The sequence below is a fragment of the Mobula birostris genome, chromosome 13 (assembly GCF_030028105.1).
Source record: "Mobula birostris isolate sMobBir1 chromosome 13, sMobBir1.hap1, whole genome shotgun sequence".
NCBI lineage: Eukaryota > Metazoa > Chordata > Chondrichthyes > Myliobatiformes > Myliobatidae > Mobula > Mobula birostris.
In genome coordinates, this window is record NC_092382.1 from 14,182,306 (window position 1) to 14,200,829 (window position 18,524).

Here is an 18,524-nt window from a genome sequence, read left to right on the forward strand (position 1 = left end):
GCGAATACACGGTGGTATAACTTTATGGAGTTGGGCGGAAGGTATTGTGGTGATGGCGGAAGCATTTCTTTTACACACTGAGGGGTGTGTACGTGTGACGCTCTGTAATCAGCGGCGTGGCGTCATTTCCGTTATGGACATTCCACAGACTCTCAGATAGGCGGGTGGATGAATGGGAAAGATGAGGGCGATGTAGTCGGAAAGGGTCAGATTGATCTTGGAATCGACTAAAACATGGGCACAACCGAGTGCCTACGATGCCATATTGCTGTATGCACTGTGCGATCATGTGTTAGTGAAACGTACAGGGTGTGTCTTGTGACCAGGTACCTCCTTACTGATGCCAGCAATGCAAAGTGTTCCGGATCCTGAGGGTCCGTAATGATGGATGCCGTCTTCTTCAGACATTGCTTTCTGAATATGATGGGAGCCTGATGCCTTTGCTGGAGCTGACTGACTTTACAACGCGTTGTGGCTTTTTCCGATCTTCTGTATTAGCGCCTCCACACCTGACGGGAAACAACAGCCCGCACACTGTCCGGGGTACATCACTAATCTTCTCAAACTTTTCCGTAATTGCATCAATTCTTCATCTCCAACTCATCACCTATAGAGCTGCGGACCCACGGGAAATGGAAGCTCCTCGGCCTTTCCTCTGCTGACCCGTCGAGGAAGACGTACCTGTTCACAGTTCAAAATTCAAAGTGCATTTATCATACTTTTTCAACAATTAGATTCGTCTCCTTACAAATAACCACAAAACAAAGAAAACCAATAGAACCGGTTAAGAAAGAAAATCGTCAAACACCCGATGTGCAGAGAGAAAATAAAAACACAAAAAGACCAAATCTGCAAACGATAAACTTAACCAAATAACGTTCAGAACTGAAGTTCGAAAAATTGAGTCCCCCCACGGACAGGAAGCCGGGTATTGCAACAACCGATTCGAGAACATGCCCCTGCCTCTGTTGAACGTAGTGCCGAGAAAACGTCGCGGAGCACCGAGCCGAAGCGTCCCGTCCATCGTTCGATCTGGCCCGTCGTTGAAAACATGCAAACATCGCGTCGTTCCTCGCTTTCGGACCCGGGCCCTGCTGCTTCGTTACTCTCTCGGGCCTGGCCTCACCGCCTCGATTCCGCTCGTTCCAAATTTTCCAATTCGGCCCCAGTTTAAAATCGATCACATCTCGGTTCTGTCCTCGCTGTCGGGCACGGGTCCGGGCTCTGCCTCATCTCCGCTCGCCTCTGTTCCGCCATATCGAATCGCCTCTAAGTCCGCGTCGGCAATTGGCTCGTTCTCGGATCTCCGACACGGACCCCGACGGCTGGATTCGGCTTTCAAGGCAGCAACGTCCAGCGCTTTCGAGCTTTCAGATCGCACCGCAAAAATGCCAGTTCATACAGGCGGTCCAATAGCTCAGCTCCGAATGGAAAGTTAGAGGCTTTTGTTGGCAGCGCTCGTTAACCAGAAAAAAAGTTATTAATAACGTATTTAGTTGTTTTCTTTGTTTTGTTTGCCGCCGCTAAGTGGTCCCTGAGCTTCACCAGCAGCATCTCACAGCGGAAGCCTCTCCGCCTCTCCCCACTCCTGCTTCCTGAATCCACGATCAGTTCACTGGTTCCGATGACGCTGATGCTGGGCTGTTGTTGTGACGTCACTCAACCTGCCGATCTGTCTCACTCCTGTCCCGCTCCTCGTCACCCTCTGAGATTCTGCCTGCAACAGTTGTGTTATCAGCAAAATTACAAACAATATCTGAGCTGTGCCTATGCCACTGTTACAATTAAAGGACGTTTATCGTGTCATCTGCAGCCGAATAGGCCTCCTGTACTCGTAGTCAGCCAGACACAATGAACACGATCACACGGACAGAATTAGTGGACCCAACGTTAACTGATCAATCGAGCAATCCCGTGATGTCACATGACACACCAATAAACAGTCGTCCAGTGGATTGGACATCTCTCCACCCTCTCTGCTTTTAGGCGAAACCATCTTGATAATATTCCTCCAGTTCACTGGTCCGTTCTGATCGGCGCAATCCAGAAACCCCAGGCTGGAGTGATGGACCGGATCCAGTGCTTTCAACTGGGGATTCGCTTCGATAGCTTGCGGGGCTAACCTGGCTTGTTCACTCGCTGGTTGTGGAACGAGGGATTCACTTGGCCGTCTCCTGATCTGGTCCAGGTGTCGGCGGCATACAGCATCATCCTCGAGTGCTGAAGTTAATTGTCCGTCCTTTTTGACCACAGCTTCTCTTTTCATCCAGGGTTCCGGCGAACACAAACCGGATCTCCCACCTCAGAGTTCCGATGTACCGTGTTTCAATCGGACCGCACGCCCATTGTTTTTTGTCTCTCTTACTCCGTCTTCCGGCTCTGTCGTAATAAATCTAATCGGGAATGCAACCTGTGGTCCATAAATCCCTGTGTGGTGGGTTGTGAGATCATCCGGCACCGGAAAACAAAAGCCGGTAGATTCTGTGGAGTATGTCCCCATTCAACTTTTGTGTCCCTGTTTGACAATCCGAACAGCTCAGTCAGCCGTACCGTTTGCAGATGGGTGACAAAGGGGCGAATGTTGCGGTCGAACACTGACTTGTAAAAATAGTTGGAATCCCTTACTTGTAAACGCGGGACAATTATCACAGTATCGGTGATACCATGCGTACAAAATAGTGTGCGTAAAGTGTTTATCATTGTCTCGCGGGTCGAAGTTTTAACCGCTTTGGCCTCAATCTATTTAAAATGCGCATCGGTGACGACCAATGATTTGTGACCGTCCAATGAACCCGCGTAGTCAATGTGTAAACGTCTCCAGGGGCTGGTTGGGCAATGCCATGGGACGGGAGCGTTTACAGGTCGAGACTGCCGGCAGGGGTCGCATGGACGAACAACGTGCTCGATGCCTTCATCAATTTTTGGCCACCAAACTGAATTCCTGGCTCGAGCTTCCATACCTTTTTTATGGAGTAGAAAATTTGCCATTTCAGCTTGCTTTCCTAGTCTTCATGGTCTCCTTTATCTATACAAAATACGCTAGTGTCCGAGAATCCATTTTACCTTCTTGAGAATGTTCGGCAAATAATATTCGGGTTGTGTATTTATGGAATGGTGACCTACATCAACAGTGAATTTCAACACCTCTTTTTGGCATCAGATTTGATGAGTGTCCTACTGTCAACACTCGAGGAAAGTGGACGTTAGTCACCATTGACCAGAACGTAGCTTGGTCAAACACATCATGATCAATAAGAAGAGATCAGATGCTGTGGGACGTTTTGGTTTGGATGGAGACCGAGATCGGCAAACTCTGGTCAAGTGTCCTTTCTTTTGGCAAGTAAAACGCAATGAGTCTCGGTGTCAACAGTTAGGAGGCGTCTGGTGAAGTTCAGCGCAACGGTAACATCGGAAAACCCGGAGTATAATTCTTTTGATTCTTAGCTGGGGACACTTTGTTAGCGTCAGTACAATCTGTGGCAGTTGTAGATGATGGAGACGTCACCGCTCTTTGTACTTGGCACTCTTGCGACAAAACTGCATTTTTATCTGCCGCTTGCATGCCGTTTGCGATATCAAAAGCTGACTGAAGTGAGAGCTCTGATTCTGCCGGTAAGCGACGCTGAATGCGAACATCACGCCGACGACTGAGCGATCTCGTATCATAACTTCTCGAACAGCAACGTAAACACAAAGTTCAGTCAGTTTTCTTAATTCAGCATCAAACGTTGCTGTTGGTTCGTTTTCTAACTGAAAACGAGAGCTGAATCTAACGCGCTGCACAATATCCAATGGTTTAGGATTGTAATGAGATCAAATCTCAGAAGATGCTCTTAAGATTTCAAAGAGAGCAAATCGGGATCATTCAAACTTCGGACGATGTTGTATGTTTCCGGACCGCATAAACTGAGCAAGATAGTAACCTTTTGATTGGGCTCGGTGATGTTTGCCGCGAATAACGAGCCAAACATTTCAATGTAAACCTTCCCATGGTCTGTGAATCATAATATTCCTGAACTTGTCCAATGATGGTCATTGTTCAAATGTGAACACAGATTCCAAGAGAGCGAGTGTCACAGATCCCATCCCCGTCACCACTGTTTGACGTAAGAACGGTAATCGTGTCCAGTGCAGCCGAACTGGTCTGCTTGACTCGTAATCACGCAGAAAAAAAAACATGTTCACACGCACAGAGTTAGTAGGTCAAACGCGAATCGATAGATGGAGAAGTCGGCGACATCGACAGATCCCGTGATGTCACATGACAGACTAATAACGCCCACACAGTGGATAGGACACTCCACTCTCACCTCTATCTCTTCCTCCCTTTTAACCCCATTCTCCCTCTGTCTCCCCATCCCTCTTCCTCTACCGCTGTCTCAGCATTCTCTCCCACCCTTCTCACCCTTCTCTCTCACCTTCCATCTCGCCACATCTACTGTATCTCTCGATCTCTCGCTACCCCCCGCTCTGCCTCTCGGTCTATCCCTCTCTCTACTCTACCGGCCGAGTTCCTCATCTCCTTCTCCAACCTTTCCCCGATCCCCTCTCTCTATCTCACCGTGAGTGTGGTCACGGTGACTTTGCTGGTAAGCTGTTTCGTGTCGCTGATGGTGTCCTGGGTTCTTGCAAATGGGGATTTCAGTAACCCCTCCAGTTTCCAGCGTCGCAGTCCCGTTGGAAATGAACGGAAAGAGATCTCATTGAGAGTGCAAATGGCGAGAGTGGGTGGGAAGGGATGGAGTCCACGGGGGTGCGGATGATGGTAGTGAATGAGAAGGGGTGCGATCCCATTGGGAGTTCAAGTTCGGACAATCCTTCCGCTCCCCTCTCACCCTCCCTGTGATGACAGGTTGCAGCTGGTCACCACACCGTGGGAGAAGAGATTTCCCTTGAATTTCACAGAATCATAGAAATCTACAGCACGTTACAGGCCCTTCGGCCCGCAGTGTTGTGCCGACCATGTAACCTACTCCAGAAACTGCCATGAATTACTCTCCCGCATCGCCCTCTATTTTTCTAGACGCCATGTACTATCTAACATCTATGTAATATCTAAGAGTCTCTGAAAAGACCCTGTTGTATCCGCCTCTACCACTGTCGCTGGCAGTGCATTCAACACACACACCACTTAGCTCTGACATCTGCTCTGTACCTAGTTTCAAACAAGTTAAAACTTTGCCCCCTCGTGTTCAGCCGGTTCGGCGGGAGGAGCGAGTGCAGCGTTCCGTGCGTGCGCAGCCCTTCGGAGAAAAATGATATCGTATCCGTGAAATAGGGGCCGTGGACAATTCCGATTTGATGGAGAGGGACGTGAAAGTACAGAGGAACACCTGGAGACATTTCTGAAACTCCGGTTCGCTGCTGTCGTTACTGCGCGATCGTGAATCTTCCGGAGGGAAGGCCTCAAAATCCCCGGCTTTGCCTGCTGTTGGCGACCGAGATTGAGGTCGAATCGCTCGGATAGAGATGATACTCGGTACTCGGTGTCGGAGAGCTAATCGGAGGTTCGAAGTTTTCGGACGACTCGGAGTGGGACAGTGGTCGGGCATGGCAGTGAGAGTTTTTCTTCCTTCTCCCGTCTGCGTGAGATGTGGGACAATTGAGAGACTTTAAACTTTTTACTGTGCTCATGGACTTTTCTTCATCAAGTTATGGTATTGTTGCACTGTTGTAACTATATGTTACAATTATGTGATTTTGTTAGATTTTTCAGTCTTGTGTTTTGTGATGTCAGACCGGAGGAAATATTGTATCATTTCTTAATGCATGCATTACTAAATGGCAATAAAAGAGGACTGCGTGTCTTCATAATCTAAATCTAAAGCGCTAGGAACAAGCCTGTGGCTATTCACACGACCAATGTCTCTCATCATCCTACACATCTGCATGAATTTCCTGCATGATTTTCTCCAGGCTGAATAAAACGATGTGTATTTGAAGTTCTTCAGTGCTGTGAAATAATTTAGCTAAACTCCTTCTTCGCTGCTCTTTTCAACGTTTTCGGTCATTTTCACTAATGTCAAAGGACTCCAGACAGAGATGTGGTCTAGAGTTTATGAGGAGAAGGAGGAATCTGACCAGCAGGATGTGTCTACAAATGAAAGATCAGAAACATTTGGAAACTGATTGACTGAAAAAAAGTGGTTAATTTCTGCAAAATACTGGAGGAAATCAACAGATCAGGCTGCAAATGTGGAGAGGAATAAATAAACAACATTTATGCTGAGCCCCTTTAGCATGTCTAGACTGTGTACTCCTCTGCTTAGTTGCTGTCTGAACTGCAGAGTTCCTCCAGCATTTTGTGTGTCTGTGTCTCTGTACTGTATTTCCAGCAACTGTAGAATCTCTTGTGTTTTATATCTACACTTGTAAGAGGATTGTACTTTGGCATTAGATACACGTTGATATTGAGTATATTGTTTATGGGAACCGCTTTCTGCGTTAAAACAGCTGCTGAATTTTCTATGCACACAAAAAAAACTGAGCTACGGACATGGAACTGGTGCTTCCAGAAACTTTTAATGGCACCGTGATTACCCATAAATCCTTGCGTTACAAATTTCGCCGTTGCCTAAGCACCGATCAAATGCGCAGGCGTCAACTTTGTGAAATTTCCGAATATCACGCATGCGCGTAGTACACAGGGCCTTAGAAGAGCGGCGGGAGTAAGAGCGAGTCTCCGGGGGTAAGAGAGAAGGGAGAGAGGGGGCAGGGGAGCGGGGGGAAGGGGGGGTTGGGGATGTTCAAAACCGACTTTGGGACTATTACTGTGACTCCGGACACCGTGACCCGCAATCCCGGGACAGTCCTGCTCTCTTCCCTCTCTCTCAGCCCCACCATCCGTACACGGGCCCCGGGGAGCTTCCGGCTGATGAGGAAATGGGAACCGATGGGTCTCTCAGACAGAGCTGAGCTCCAGCTGTCTAAATGCAAGGATTGGGAACTCGGAGAAAGGGAACAAAATCTTTTACATCAGCTGTTGAGAAAATCACCTTTGATCTGCCTCCAATCACAACCAAGAGAAAATCTGCAGAGAGGGCACAGTTTTAAGGTGCTTGGAAGTAGGTACGAAGGAGATGTCAGGGGTGTTGTGTTCTTTATACGTACCGTGGGTTACTAATAACAAACCATATTCTGGCAAAATTGAACTTTTATTTAACAGCAACAAAACCACGTTTTACACTGCCCTGCTTCTCGATCATTCTTCATTTCTGCTTATGCTCAGAACTCTGTCCAGTCACGTCCTGACACGTGATATCACCTCAAGGGGTGAGTTTTTTTTTTACACAGAGTGGTGAGTGCGTGGAATGGGCTGCCAGCGACTGTGATGAAGCCGGATACAATAGGGTCTTTTAAGAGGCTCCTGGATAGGTACATGGCGCCTAGAAAAATAGAGGGCTACGGGGAACTCTAGGAAATTTCTAAAGTAAGTACTGTTCGGCACAGCATTGTGGGCCGAAGGGCCTGTATTGTGCTGAATTGTATTGTGTTGTATAAATGGGGAAGTCACTTACCCATGACCTCTGGTTGTCGTCCCACCCAACATCAGTGTACACTTCCAACAAATCCTCAAAGCAATGTATAATTTCCTTGTTTATGTTTAGAGCCTATATTATTTGTGTAAAATGATGAGGGGCATTGTTTGTGTGGATAGCCAGAGGCTTTTCCCAGGGCTGAAATGGCTAACAAGAGGGGCGTAGCTTTAATCTGCTTGGAACTAGGTACCGAGGGGATGTCAGGGGTAAGTTTTTTTACACAGAGAGTGATGGGTGTGTGGAATGCACTGCCAGCAGTGGCGGTAAAGGCAGATACAATAGGGTCTTTTAACAGCCTCCTAGATAGGTACATGGAGCTCAGTAAAATAGAGGTCCATGTGCTAGGGAAATTCTAGGCAGTTTCTAGAGTAAGTTTCATGGTTGGCACAACATTGTGGGCTGAATGGCCTGGAATATGTGTAGATTTCTATGTTCTATGTTGAAAAGCGAAATAACTTTGGCTATCCTACAATCCTCTCATAACTCCCCCGTCACTAAAGATGATATAATTATCTCCGCAAGGGCCCGGACAATTTCTGCACTTGCCTCCCGTAGGGTCCGAGGGAGCACCTTGTCATGCCCTGGAGATTTATCCACCCTAATCTGCCTCAGGATAGCAAACATCTCCTCTTCTTTAATCTGTACAGGGTCCACGGTTTTAGTGTCACTTTTCCACACTCTCATTGACACTCTGTCCATCTCCTGAGTAAATAGAGATGAAAAAAATATTTAAGATCTCCCCCATCTGCTTTGGTTCCACACATGGATTGCCATTCAACTTTGTGCCTTGCAGTCCTTTTGTTCTTAAGCTATCTCCAGAATCCCTGAGGATTGTCCTTTATCTCTTCTGTGAGGGGAATCTCATGCTTTCCTTTAGCCATCCTGATTTATTTCTTACATGTTCTCTTGCATTTCTTATACTCCATAAGAACCTGCCTGCCTATCCCTGTTGTGCAACTCCATTTTGTGCTTCACCAGGGTCTCAATATCTCTTGAAAACCAAGGTTCCCTGCAGTTTCTATCTTTACCTTTTATTCTGACAAGCACATACCCACTTTGTACTTTCAAAATGTTTGGTTTGAAGGCCTCAATTCACCAAGCACCTTTGCCATAAAGCAGCCCATCCCAGTCCACAGCTGCCAGATCCTAGTGTCATAATTCCAGTGTTGTTCTGTACCCTGAACACATCCGCCTTTCCTATGCTGCTCCTTGTATTGAAATATACAGGGCTCAGCATATTCACTGCACCATGCTCAATGTTTTTAATTCCTGACTTTGTCTGAGGTCTGAACAACAACTATCTCCACAAACTCTCCACTCTCTGTTCTGTTGTTCAGGCTCCCATTCCCCCTGCAACTTTAGTTTAACCCGCCCCCACCACCACCCCACACCATGCAGCTCCATCACCCCTTTGGCTTTCATCTCCGAGATCAATAAAAAGGAGGTGCATTCCAGGTACAGGCAGATAGGAGCAAATGGGGTACTTATGAAATACAGGAAATTCAAGTGAACACTTATGAAAGAAATAAAAGAAAGCATAAGGTTGCCTCAGCAGACAAGGTGAAGGAGAATGCTCAGGGATTCTGCAAGTATGTTAAGAATGAAAAGATTGCAAGGGAAAAAAATTAATCCTCTGCAAGATCAGAACAGTAATCCGTATGAGGAGACAAAATAGATGTGGGAGATTTTTTTCTGCATCTGTATTTACACAGGAGATGGACACAGAGTCTATAGAAGTGAGGCAAAGCACCATCAACTTCATGGACCCTGTACAGATTACAGAGGTGGAGGTGTTTGCTGTCTTAAGGCAAATTAGCGTGGATCAATCCCCAGGGCCTGACAAGTTGTTCCCTGGGACTCTGCGGCAGACAAGTGCAGAAATTGTCGGGGCCCAAGCACAGATAGTTAAGTAACCCTTAGTGACAGGTGAAGTACTGGAGGATTGGAGGACAGACAATGTTGTTCCGCTGTTCAAGAAAGGCTCTAAAGTAAACTAAGAGATTGTACATTGGTGAGCTTGACATCAGTAGTGGGAAAGGTATTGGAACGTGTGTGCAGGAACTAGATATATACTGTAAGTACTTGGATAGATGTGGACTGATTAAGGATAGGCAGCATGGCTTTGTGCATGGTAGGTCATGTCTAACAAATCTTACAGAGCCTCTCGAGGAAGTTATCAGGAAAGTGGATGTTGTCTACGTGGACTTTTGCAAAGCACTTGACAAAGTCTCATATGGGAGATTGGTCAAGAAGGTTTAGTCATTCAGAATTCAGATGAGACAGTAATTTGGGTGAGTCACTGTATTTGGGAGAAGCCACTGTATGGTAGCAGACGGTTGCCTCTCTGACTGGAGGCCTGTGACTAGTGGTGTGCCACAGGGATTAGTGCTGTATCTGTTATTGTTTGCCATCTATATCAATAATCTGGATGATAGTGTGGTTAACTGGATCAGCAAATTTGTGGCTGACGCCAAGATTGGTCGTGTAGTGAACAGCGAGGAAGCGTATCAAGGTTTGCAGTGTGATCTGGACCAACTGGGAAAATGGTTTGAGAAATGGAAAACGGAATTTAATGCAGACAAGTGTGAGTTGTTGCACTTTGGTATGACCAACCAAGGGAGGTCTTTCACCGTGACTGGTCGGGCACAGTGGAGAGTTGTAGAAGAAAGGGACCTGGAAGTACAAGTCCTTAATTCACTGAAAGTGGTGTCACAGTTAGATCGGGACGGAAAGCAAGATTTCAGCCCTTTGGCCTTCATGAACCAAAGTACTGAAAATGATAGATATTTTATACTTCATACTTTATTGTTGCCAAACAATTTGTACGAGAACGTACAATCATCACAGCGATATTTGATTCTGCACTTCACACTCCCTGGATTACAAATATTAAATATTAAAATATTAAAAGCAGTTAAAATTAGTCAATATTAAAAATTTAAATTATAAATCATAAATAGAAAATAGAAAAATGGGAAGTAAGGTAGTGGAAAAAAACCGAGAGGCAGGTCCGGATATTTGGAGGGTACGGCCCTGATCCGGGTCAGGATCCGTTCAGCAGTCTTATCACAGTTGGAAAGAAGCTGTTCCCAAATCTGGCCGTACCAGTCTTCAAGTTCCTGAACCTTCTCCCGGAGGGAAGAGGGACGAAAAGTGTGTTTGCTGGGTGGGTCGTGTCCTTGATTATCCTGGCAGCACTGCTCCGACAGCGTGCGGTGTAATGTAAGTCCACGGACGGAAGATTGGTTTGTGTGATGTGCTGCGCCGTGTTCACGATCTTCTGCAGCTTCTTTTGGTCTTATGGATGTTATGTTGACTTGTAGAAGATATTGGTGAGGCCTAATTTGGAGTCTTGTTTGCAGTTGTGGTCACCTACCTACAGGAAAGATGTAAAAGAGGTTGAAAGAGTTCTGCAAAAATTCACAAGGATGTTGCCAGGTCTGGAGGACTTGGGTTATAAGGAATGATTGAACAGATCAGGACTTTATTCCTTGGAATGTGGAAGATTGAGCAAAGATTTAATTGTGATAGACGGGCATAGATGGGGTAAATGCAAGCTGGCTTTCTCCACTGAGATGGTGTGGGACTACAACCAGAGGCCATGGGTTAAGGGTGAAAAGTGAAACGTTAAGGGGAACATGAGGGGTAACTTCTTCACACAGGTGGTCATCTGGGTGTGGAATGAGCAGCCAGAACAAGTGGTGCATGCGAGCTCAATTTCAACATTTAAGAGGTTTCTATAGGTACCTGGATGGTAGGGGTATGGGAGTGGGTGGTTTAAATAGTTCAGCACAAACCAGATGGCCCAAAGGGCCTGTTTCTGTGTTGTAATTTTCTGTGACTGTGACAAGAACCTGAAATAATACAAAAATTCACTTTAAGTCCTTTTAACAGCTGTGCAGACCAACCATTCATCTCAGCAGGAATTTTTTTATATGGCGTTAAAACTGTGGCACTTCAAGTTAATAATACATAAAAGAAAATCCTCGCTACACGTCAAGAAAGACTACTTGTGTGATAGTGTTTCAGTTACTGTGGGGCCAGGCACCCATGCTGCTCAGCAGGAACAGGGAATAATACCAATGGAGAGAGTCAAACTGAGCCAGGTCACAGATTGGAGATGGCAGAAATGCCCCATTCTTATAGAGACAGGAAGAGCATCAGAGAATTTGATGGTCATTCCAGATACCAGCACTGTGCCCAGTTAGAAGATGATTTCTCTCTCCAACTTGGGTTGAACCTCACTGTAATAGTGTGATGCGAGAATACACTTTGACAACTCAAGTGATCTGATCTGAAATATTGTCCGACACCCGTTGATTCATTTTGTAAATCTTTTTACAGGTTAAAAATGACAAGGAATCTGTCTACGGGAATCTCGAACACAACACGCCAGTTTTGCTGTATCTGTCCAGATATTTGAGAAGTGGAGCAAGGGATTCACTCGATCATCCTTCCTGCTCAGACTGTGGGGAGGGATTCACTCAGTCATTTCAACTGAAGATATATCAGCAAGTTCACACTGGACAAGGTCATTCATTTGTTCTGTGGGTGAGAAGGCAATTCAGTTGGTCATCCCACCTGTAGACACACCAGTCAGTTCACCCTGGGCAGAAATTTGGTCATCTGCTGAATTTGTGGGGAAGGATTCACTCGGTCATCTGACCTAATGGCTCACCAGCGAGATCACACCGGGGAGCGGCCGTTCACCTGCTCAGACTGTGGGAAGGGATTCATTAACTCATCTGACCTACTGAGACACCAGTCAGTTCACACTGGGGAGCGGCTGTTCACCTGCTTGGACTGTGGGAAGAGATTCACTTGCTCATCCCACCTGAAGGTTCATCAGCGAGTTCACACTGGGGAGAGGCCGTTCACCTGCTCAGACTGTGGGAAGGGATTCACTTGCTCATCTCAACTGAAGGTACATCAGCGAGTTCACACTGGGGAGAGGCCGTTCACCTGCTCAGTCTGTGGGAAGGGATTCACTTCGTCATGTGTTCTACACAGACACCAGCGAGTTCACATTGGGGAGAGGCCGTTCACCTGCTCAGTGTGTGGGAAGGGATTCTTTCGATCATTCGATCTACAAGCACACTGGTCTTTTCACACTGGGGAGAGGCCGTTCATCTGCTCCGACTGCGGGAAGGCATTCACTTGCTCATCCCACCTGAAGGTACATCAGCGAGTTCACACTGGGGAGAGGCCGTTCACCTGCTCAGACTGTGGGAAGGGATTCACTTCGTCACTTGTCCTACAGAGACATCAGCGAGTTCACACTGGGGAGAGGCCGTTCACCTGCTCAGACTGCGGGAAGAGATTCACTTCGTCATGTGTCCTACTCAGACACCAGCGAGTTCACACTGGGGAGAGGCCGTTCACCTGCTCAGTGTGTGGGAAGGGATTCATTCGATCATCTCACCTGCAATCACACTGCTCTATTCACACTGGGGACAGGCCGTTCACCTGCTCCGACTGCGGGAAGGCATTCACTTGCTCATCCCACCTGAAGGTTCATCAGCGAGTTCACACTGGAGAGTGGCCCTTCTCCTGCTCAGACTGTGGGAAGGGATTCACTTGGTCATCCCAACTGAAGGTACATCAGCGGGTTCACACTGGGGAGAGGCCGTTCACCTGCTCAGTGTGTGGGAAGGGATTCACTCGGTCATCGAACCTCCAGAAACACCAGCGAGCTCACACTGGGTAGAGACTGATCACCTGCTCAGACTTCGGTAAGAGATTCTCTCAACCATCTCCACCGAATGTGCATCATTGAGTTCACACTGGGTAGAGGCCGATCACATGCTCAGACTTCGGTAAGAGATTCTCTCAGCCATCTCTGCCGAATGTGCATCATTGAGTTCACACCAGGGAGAGGTCGTTCACCTGCTGTGAACGTGGGAAGCGATTCACTCAGTATTCTAACCTTATGTAATTCTCACTTTGGCTAGCAGCTTAATATAGGGGGTGATAGCCCCCCAGCCCGGCCAAACTTAAGAAATCTTGTTTGGGTGGAAGCTGCTTGATGTGTCCCCTGTTACATATCAGTACCCCGAAATAATAAATGGGACATAATATGCGATTAAACGATTAGGCTTTATAGTTCTTTCTTTGACTATAGGGCTAGTAAAGAAAAAATAAAGAAGAAAAAGGGCCCACTCTCTCCATTCATGTCTTCTCATCTCTCCCCGGTAAAACACCGCAAAAATTCCTCTTCCTGACGAACAAAAAAGAACATTTCTGTCATTAGATAGCCCTGCATTCAAAAACCCTGTTGTCTCTAGTCGTAACCTAAACATTGCTGTTACAGAGAGAACATTACCTCAGCAGTGAAACATTGCACAGAGGCCGTTACATTAGCTGTGAAACCTTACAGCATGTTATTTGTGACACACTGCCGGGTTCACACTGGGGAGAAAGTTTCAATAAGCTGCATGCTCGATATTTGTCCGTCACCGTTGCTGAATGCAATTTCGAGAGTGACTGTCAGTGCTGAACTCTGCAATTATTGCTGCTGCTCACCACACCCAGTTCTGCACCCTGGTCACTGGGCATGGGAGGAGTTTCTTCTGCTGCACATTCACCTTTAATGGGACTGGAGTTTAACGTGGACTGGAGTGGAGAGCGGCCAGTAAAGGAGTGGAGCTTTGAGGCTTTGGCTCAAGAGATTTTGGCAGTTGGGTTGTGCAATCAAGTCAATCAAGATTTGAACAGCTCAGACCCAGCAGAAAGCAGCTGATTGGGCAATTGAAAATTGAGAAGCTCAACAAACAAGTGAAAAGAGGGGCAGCTCAAGCCAGTGAGTGAGTGGGCCAGTGAAGGAGTGGAGCTTTGAGGCTTTGGCTCGAGAAGTTTCGGCGAGCAAAGGCAGAGGACGAGCTTGCTCCCAGTAAGGTAAGGCTGGGTATGTTTCTTTAATTATTTTGATTAACTTAGGAGTTGGTAATGGAGGCAGTAGATAGGGCAATCCAGTGCTCCAATTGTAGAATGTGGGAAGTCAGGGACAGCACAATTGTCCCTGATGACTAAACCTCAGGGATCTGTACTGGGTCCAATGTTGTTTGTCATATATATTAATTATCTGGATGATGGGGTGGTAAATTGGATTAGTAAGTATGCAGATGATACTAAGATAGGTGGAGTTGTGGATCATGAAGGAGGTTTTCAAAGCTTGCAGAGAGATTTAGACCACTTAGAAGAGTGGGCTGAAAGATGGCAGAAGGAGCTTAATGCTGATAAATGTGAGGTGCTGCATTTTGGTAGGAGTAATCAAAATAGGGCATACATGGTAAATGGTAGGGCACTGAAGAATGCAGTAGAACAGAGGGATCTAGGAGTAATGGTGCATAGTTCCCTGAAGGTGGAGTCTCGTTTGGATAGGGTGGTGAAGAAAGCTTTTGGTATGCTGGCCTTTATAAATCAGAGCATTGAGTATAGGAGTTGGGATGTAATGTTGAAATTGTACAAGGCATTGGTAAGGCCAAATTTGGAGTATTGTATACAGTTCTGGTAACCAAATTATAGGAAATATGTCAATAAAATTGAGAGAGTACGGAGGAGATTTACTAAAATGTTGCCTGGGTTTCATCTCCAAAGTTACAGCAAAAGGTTGAACAAATTAGGTCTTTATTCTTTGGAGCGTAGGAATATTGGGAGTTAGGAAAAAAGTGAAAAAGCAGGATCTCAGGGATGGTAATCTCAGGATTGCTGCCTGTGCCACGAGACAGAGAGGGTAGGAACTGGAAGTCATGGCAGTTGAAAGTGTGGCTGAAGAGTTGGTGCAGGGGGCAGGGGTTCAGATTTCTGGAGCATTGGGATCTCTTCTGGGGAAGGTTTGACCTGTACAACAAGGACGGGCTGCACCTGAACTGGAAAGGGACCAATATCCTGGTGGGCAGGTTTGTTGGAGCTGTTGGGGAGGGTTTAAACTAGTTTGTCAGGGGGGTGGGAATCAGAATGTGAGTGCAGAGATTAGGGTAGAAGGACAAGGGCACGATGCTGTGTGTTCTGAGTTGCTGAGGAAGAACAGGCAGGGGACAAAACATACATGTAGCCAGTTCGAGGGGTTGAAGTGTGTCTATTTCAATGCCAGGAGTATTAGGAATAAAGGGGATGAACTTAGAGAATGGATCAGTACGTGGAACTACGATGTTGTGGCCATTACTGAAACTTGGCTGGAGGAAGGGCAGGATTGGCTGATGCAGGTACCGGGGTTTACGTGTTTTACAAGGATTAGGATGGGAGGTAGGAAAAGGGGGGGAGTAGCATTACTGATCAGGGATAGTATCATGGCTGTAGAAAGGGAGGTCGCTGCAGAGGGGGTGTCCACTGAGTCGGTGTGGGTGGAAGTCAGAAATAGGAAGGGATCAATCACTGTGCTGGGAGTAGTCTAGAGGCCCCCAAATAGCCCTCGGGACACCGAGGAGCAGATAAGCAGGCAGATTTTTGAATGGTGCAGGAAATACAGGGTTGTAGTTATGGGTGATTTCAACTTCCCTCATATTGACTGGCACCTCCTGACTGCAAGGGGGATAGAGGGGGCTGAATTTGTCAAGTGTGTTCAGGAAGGATTCCTGACACAGTATGTGACCGGCCGACGAGAGGAGAGGCCATACTGGATCTAGTTCTGGGTAATGAACCTGGTCAGGTGGCAGAACTCTTGATGGGGAAGCATTTTGGTGAGAGTGACCACAACTCCCTTAGCTTCAGCATAGCTCTGGAAAAGGATAAAAACAGACAAAATGGGAAAGTGCTTAACTGAGGAAGGGCTAACTATGAATGGATGAGGCAGGAACTAGCGAGAGTAAATTGGAAACAGGTGTTCAAAGGTGAAAGCACAGAAGTAATGTGGAGGAAGTTTAGGGACTACTTGTGCAGGGTTCAGGATGGGTTTGTATCACTGAGCCAAGGAAAAAATGGTCGGAAAAGGGAACCGTGGCTGACGAAACACCTGAGGCAACTCATCAAGAGGAAGAAGGAAGCATATGTTAGATATAAGAAGCAGTCAGAGCCCTGTTGGTCGCTTTTTGATTGCTCCTACCCTGTTTACTTAATTGTCTCCTTTTTTTTTTGAAACCTTATTATAATACTTCAATACTGCTTTACTATGGCTGGGAAAAGAACCAAAGCATTTGCAAAAGAAAGAGAAACAGAAGATGAATCCCCAGTCACTTTGGATTCAATCAGTGACTTGCTTAAACAGCAAAAATCGGAATTCTCTGACGAGTTTGAACGGCTCAACGACAAATTGGATACAATTCAGCGAACTTTATTTGAGTATGAGAACCGAATTCAGGAGAATACTGCGAAGCTAATGACACTTGAAGAGGACATTGAAGATACAATTAAACTCTCCATAGAGTGATCTTTATCCAATGATGAAATGCTGAAAAGGGTCATCAGTCTCGAAAATAGAAACAGGAGAAGTAACATGCGAATCCTGGGTCTTGAAGAACCAATTGAAGGTGCTGACCCTACAAATTTTTTGCAAACTTTCTGAATCAGCTTTTCCCTGCTTTATTCACTTCCGAGCTGACTTAGAAGCCATTGTCCTTGGCGGCGAAACCCAGCTCGGTCGGACTAGCCTTTCATGAATTTCAAATTAAGGACCTTTTAATTTGCCATACCCAGAGAGAAGGAATGATCGATTTCCAAAATTACAAGGTTAGATTTGTGAAGACTATTCGCCTGAAGTTTTGGCTGATTGCATGAAATATAAACAAGTTATGTTGGAATCTTATAATAAAGGATATAAACCATCCTTTCAGTTCCCCGCACGTCTGAGTATTGTTTTGAAGAACGGATTGCGAAAAAGAATAAGTTCAGTTGAAGATGCAAAAGAGTTTCTAAAGGATGAAGTCTAACACTTATATTTCTTATTTGATCAAATTTTTTCTTCTGTTAATATGAATTTGAAGTAAGGTTTTATTAAACTCACGTTTTGGCTGTTCATATATTGTCTTTTGTTATATATTTTTTTGATACTACTTTATTTTATCCCGTTTTGAGGCTTTATTTTAATATAGCTTTCTTTGACTTTGTTTGAAGTGATCCTTTCATATTTTTGAATACCGAGTTATTTTACTTTTTATGTTGTGTCTTGGTAGGGACATAATGACCTTGCAGGACTGGAGTTTTTTTTCTGTCAACGGGATTTTTGGGGGCCGGTACTTAGTTCTCAGCTCACTGACTGTCTATTGGTCAGCTTTCTCGCTTTGGGTAGGGGAGGCGGTAGGGCCTATTTCTCTCTGGGAGCTGTGTTGGGTTGAATATATGATTGTTCGTTTGAATACCTTACTTTACCGTTTGCTTTCTAGTTTTAATAACTTATGGCCAGATCTTTTAATTACTTGTTGATTGGTATTTAAAATGGTTCAAAATATTAACCTGTTTAGTTTGAATGTGAAAGAGCTGAATCACCCCACCAAAAGGAACAAAGTGTTTGCTTATATTAAAAAAAATAAAAGCACCCATTATTTTTTTTTACAAGAAACACACATACACAGCTGTGATGCCTTACGTTTTTTTTTACTGGGTGGAAGGGTATGCAATTCCACTCCTCGTTTAAGGGAAAATCACGTGGAGTTTCGATTTTTGTAGATAATACAGTTTCCTTTATTCAGCATAAAGTTGTTTCGGACCCTAATGGTCGATTTGTTATTGTATCAGGGAGTTCAGACAGTAAGTTGATTGTTTTTGCTCATGTTTATGCCCCAGCGTAGATGATCCAGGATTTCTGAACGTCTATTTTCATTTTTGCCAGATTTGTGTACTTACGCCCTTGTGATGGGATGAGATTGTAACAGCTGGTTAGATCCAGTATTAGATCGCTCATCTATTAAACCAGCCACACTTAGTATATCAGCTTTGTTTATCCAATCTTTTCTAACTAAATGTGGTATAGTTGATGCTTGGCGGTTTCTGCATCTGACGGACAGGGAGTATTCTTTTTTCTCTCATGTCTATCATTCTTATACTGGGATTGAC

At 45.6% G+C, this 18,524-nt stretch overlaps 1 protein-coding gene across 4 annotated transcripts; it reads left to right on the plus strand.

The window, feature by feature from the left end:
- The first annotated feature begins 6,644 nt into the window (after positions 1-6,644).
- On the plus strand, positions 6,645-17,453 carry LOC140207483 (uncharacterized). 4 transcript variants are annotated; one of them, XM_072276001.1, is made up of 2 exons: positions 6,645-6,688; positions 11,883-17,453. In XM_072276001.1, exon 2 carries the CDS (start codon positions 12,208-12,210, stop codon positions 13,243-13,245), a length of 1,038 nt encoding a protein of 345 aa, XP_072132102.1. In that variant the 5' UTR covers positions 6,645-6,688; positions 11,883-12,207; the 3' UTR covers positions 13,246-17,453. The 4 variants fall into 4 exon arrangements, with proteins under 4 accessions (XP_072132102.1, XP_072132103.1, XP_072132104.1 ...); XM_072276002.1 differs by lacking the exon at positions 6,645-6,688 and adding an exon at positions 7,015-7,064; XM_072276003.1 differs by lacking the exon at positions 6,645-6,688 and adding an exon at positions 7,021-7,068.
- Positions 17,454-18,524: the final 1,071 nt, after the last annotated feature.